The sequence below is a fragment of the Galeopterus variegatus genome, unplaced genomic scaffold (assembly GCF_000696425.1).
Source record: "Galeopterus variegatus unplaced genomic scaffold, G_variegatus-3.0.2 Scaffold5880, whole genome shotgun sequence".
NCBI lineage: Eukaryota > Metazoa > Chordata > Mammalia > Dermoptera > Cynocephalidae > Galeopterus > Galeopterus variegatus.
The window spans coordinates 6,425-9,225 of NW_007731991.1; the positions used below are offsets into that span (position 1 = coordinate 6,425).

Consider the following 2,801-nt stretch of genomic DNA (forward strand, 5'->3'; position numbering starts at 1 on the left):
CTTCTTTTCTTTGGTCTCTGCTGGTGACTCTCCTTGTGTCAGTGTACTCCAGTGGCTGGTGGACCATCTGTGTGGTGGTTGTGGTGTCTAGTTGCTTTCACGGCAGCCATGGTTATTGTGGTGGCTGTGGTGGGCCACCCACGTAGAGGTGATGTTTTGGGCATACTCCTTGGCGCTGGTGGTGTGCCTGGTTGTGGCGGGGGTCCAGTCCCTGGCTTTATGCCTTAGGACCCCGGGCAGGCCCTGAGGCACTGGTATTGTAGTGGTTTTACCTAGGATTGTTCATTAGAATTCTTATGGCATAAATAAATAAAATTTTAAAAAACCCACATCCTGGCATCCCTCACCTTGGTTTTTGGGTTCAGTAGATATGAGGTGGGACCTTGGTACACACACATGCACACACACACATGAGTATATACAGGTGTTTCTGAGGTACATCCCAGGTTAAGAACTGCTGGATTCCAACATCCTTGTTTTAAAGATGAGGATACTGAGGCCCAGAGAGAAGTTAGCTGTTGGAAATCACACAGTGAGTTAATGAAAGGGACCAGGACTAATCTCAGATCTTCTGGCTTCAGGTCCAGTGCTACACAGACCTCTTTCTTTTTTTCCTCAGCAAAAAGAAATTTCCTGTGTTTATTTGTGTCTAAGAAAGCATGTTACCCTTCTGTGGCTCAGCTCTTCCAACAGTAAACAGGCCCTTCAGATTAAGAGGCCCAAACCATCAAGAGTGAATAGCCTACACAAAGGGCCCCATTTCTAATGGTGGGTGGCTTGATCTCTGGACCACCGGTCTCCCTTGTCAGAATCTGGGCAAAATGTCCTCAAGTGAAAGGGAAATGCAGAGGACCCAGCCAAGGATGGATAAAAGATAGCGTTCAGGCAAGGCCATACTTCTGTGTCTGGCAGGATTCTGACTGTCTGGGACTCTGTGCATACAAATTTTGTTTCAGTTACTCATTGACCCTTCTTCAGGTCTTGACTATCCTTGAGCCATCTGGTTCTCATCTTGGGAATCCACCTCTTTCTTTTTTTCTGCTCTCTGACTTTGACCAATCACTCTACCTTAGAATGGTTTATCACCAGCTCTGGGCAATCTCATTGAAACCCAGGGCCTTTGATGCCTTCTATTACATGGTGGTGCTTTTTTGATTTTGCTCTCTTTATAAAACTTGTGCTTTCCTATAAAGATTCCCGGCAGGAAGTGCCATTTACTTAATACTTTCCTGCTCTAAATCTACCTTAGGGCAGAGGAGGGAGATTTGCTGCAGCAGAAACATCTCTCCATCAGAGGGAAGCCATTCTTCCTCCCATACCCTCTGCATCCAGAAGGGGGGCTAGTATCAAAATCTGAGCACCTTACCATAGCCCAAACAGGAATGACATGGTCAGGCTGGTGTTTAGGAAGCAAGTCTAAGAGCTGTGGAGGATGGATTAGAGGAAGAGAGGTTGTGGGAAGGGAGACATTCTATAGAAACTGAGAGATGATAAGACCTGAATTGGGCAGTGGGAATGGGATGAAGAGGAGGGAAGAGGTGGGAAAACAGTCATTTTGGTGGGAGAACTGACAGGACTAAGTAACTGAAGGGATGTATGAGATGAGGGAGAAGTTAAAGATGACTAGGTTTGAAGCTCGAGGACCTGGGAGGATGGGACCTTTAATAGAATGAAGAGGGGGGAAGACAGTGACATTAGTTTTGTACATGTGGGATGCAGACATCCAAGAGGATGTTTCATCAGGCAGTTGAATATGCAGGGCTGGATTGGGGAGTTTCAGAAAGAAGAAAGTGTGAGGGGGACCAGGGGAGGACACAGAGTGATAAGAGAAAGGGAAAGAGGCCTGAACCTAGAGGAACACCTACATTTAAGCCCCAAACACGAGGACGCATCAAGGAAGGAGTCTGAAAAGAAGCTAAGGGATTGGCAAAAAGCCAGGTTTTGCCGACCAAGGGAGAGGAGTTTCAGGAAGGGATGTGGAGAGAGAGCAGGGGGGGAGGAGACGCGGACCGCCAAGAGACTGTTACTTTCGGCAGTTAGTGGTTTCAGTCACAACAGCCACCTGGATCCTTAGGAGAGGAGCAGAGGCCCTCACATCAAATGAAGCACTAAGGCAGGTTTCTGGGTAAGTCACACACTCCCCATTCACTTTAGTCTCAGTTATCTGGGTACTGCAGAATAAATAAGTGTAATTACTTAATAATTTATATGGCTCAGAATTTTCTAAATAAATCCCCTTAGTTCTCAGCCTCACTCGGTCCAGTAAGAGGAAACTGTAGACTCGGGAGGGCGAGACGGAAGACCAGATACATAAGGAAGAACTAATAAATATTAACAAAGTGTTCCCTCCCGCCGGCCGGGCCCGGGGACAACTTTCTCTGAGCTCACCGGAGCCCCGCCCCTTCATGAATATGTAGATAGAGCGGCCCGCCGCGCGCCGCCCCGCCCTCTACTCTTCTCCCTCGCAACCGATTCTCCCTTCAAACGGGAAACAAGATGGCGGCGGCAGGTCCGAGTACTCGGGCCTCTTCCGCGGCGGCAGCTGCAGCTCTGAGTCGGCGAGGCCGGCGGGGCCGCTGTGACGAGATGGCGGCAGCGAAGACTGGGGCTCCGGGCCCGGCCTCTGGCCCTGCGCTGTTGGTGGTGCAGCCGCCGTTGCTGCAGCCGTCGCCACCGCTGCGGCCGAAGGACTCTAGCTGCGCCGGATGCCTGGAGACCGCGGGGGAAGCAGCGGCCCTGCCTTGCGGCCACTCGCTGTGCAGAGGCTGCGCCCCACGAGCCGCCGGAGCGCTGCTGTACCG

The 2,801-nt window shown here is 50.6% G+C and overlaps 1 protein-coding gene across 1 annotated transcript in view; it reads left to right on the forward strand.

Annotated features, from left to right (window-relative positions):
• The first annotated feature begins 2,490 nt into the window (after positions 1-2,490).
• Positions 2,491-2,801, forward strand: part of RNF169 (ring finger protein 169) — a 97,400-nt gene continuing 97,089 nt past the window's right edge. Inside the window, exon 1 of the mRNA XM_008590154.1 lies at positions 2,491-2,795. Coding sequence (XP_008588376.1) covers positions 2,497-2,795 — 299 coding nt within the window. The 5' untranslated portion in view covers positions 2,491-2,496. The remainder of the gene's footprint in view (positions 2,796-2,801) is intronic.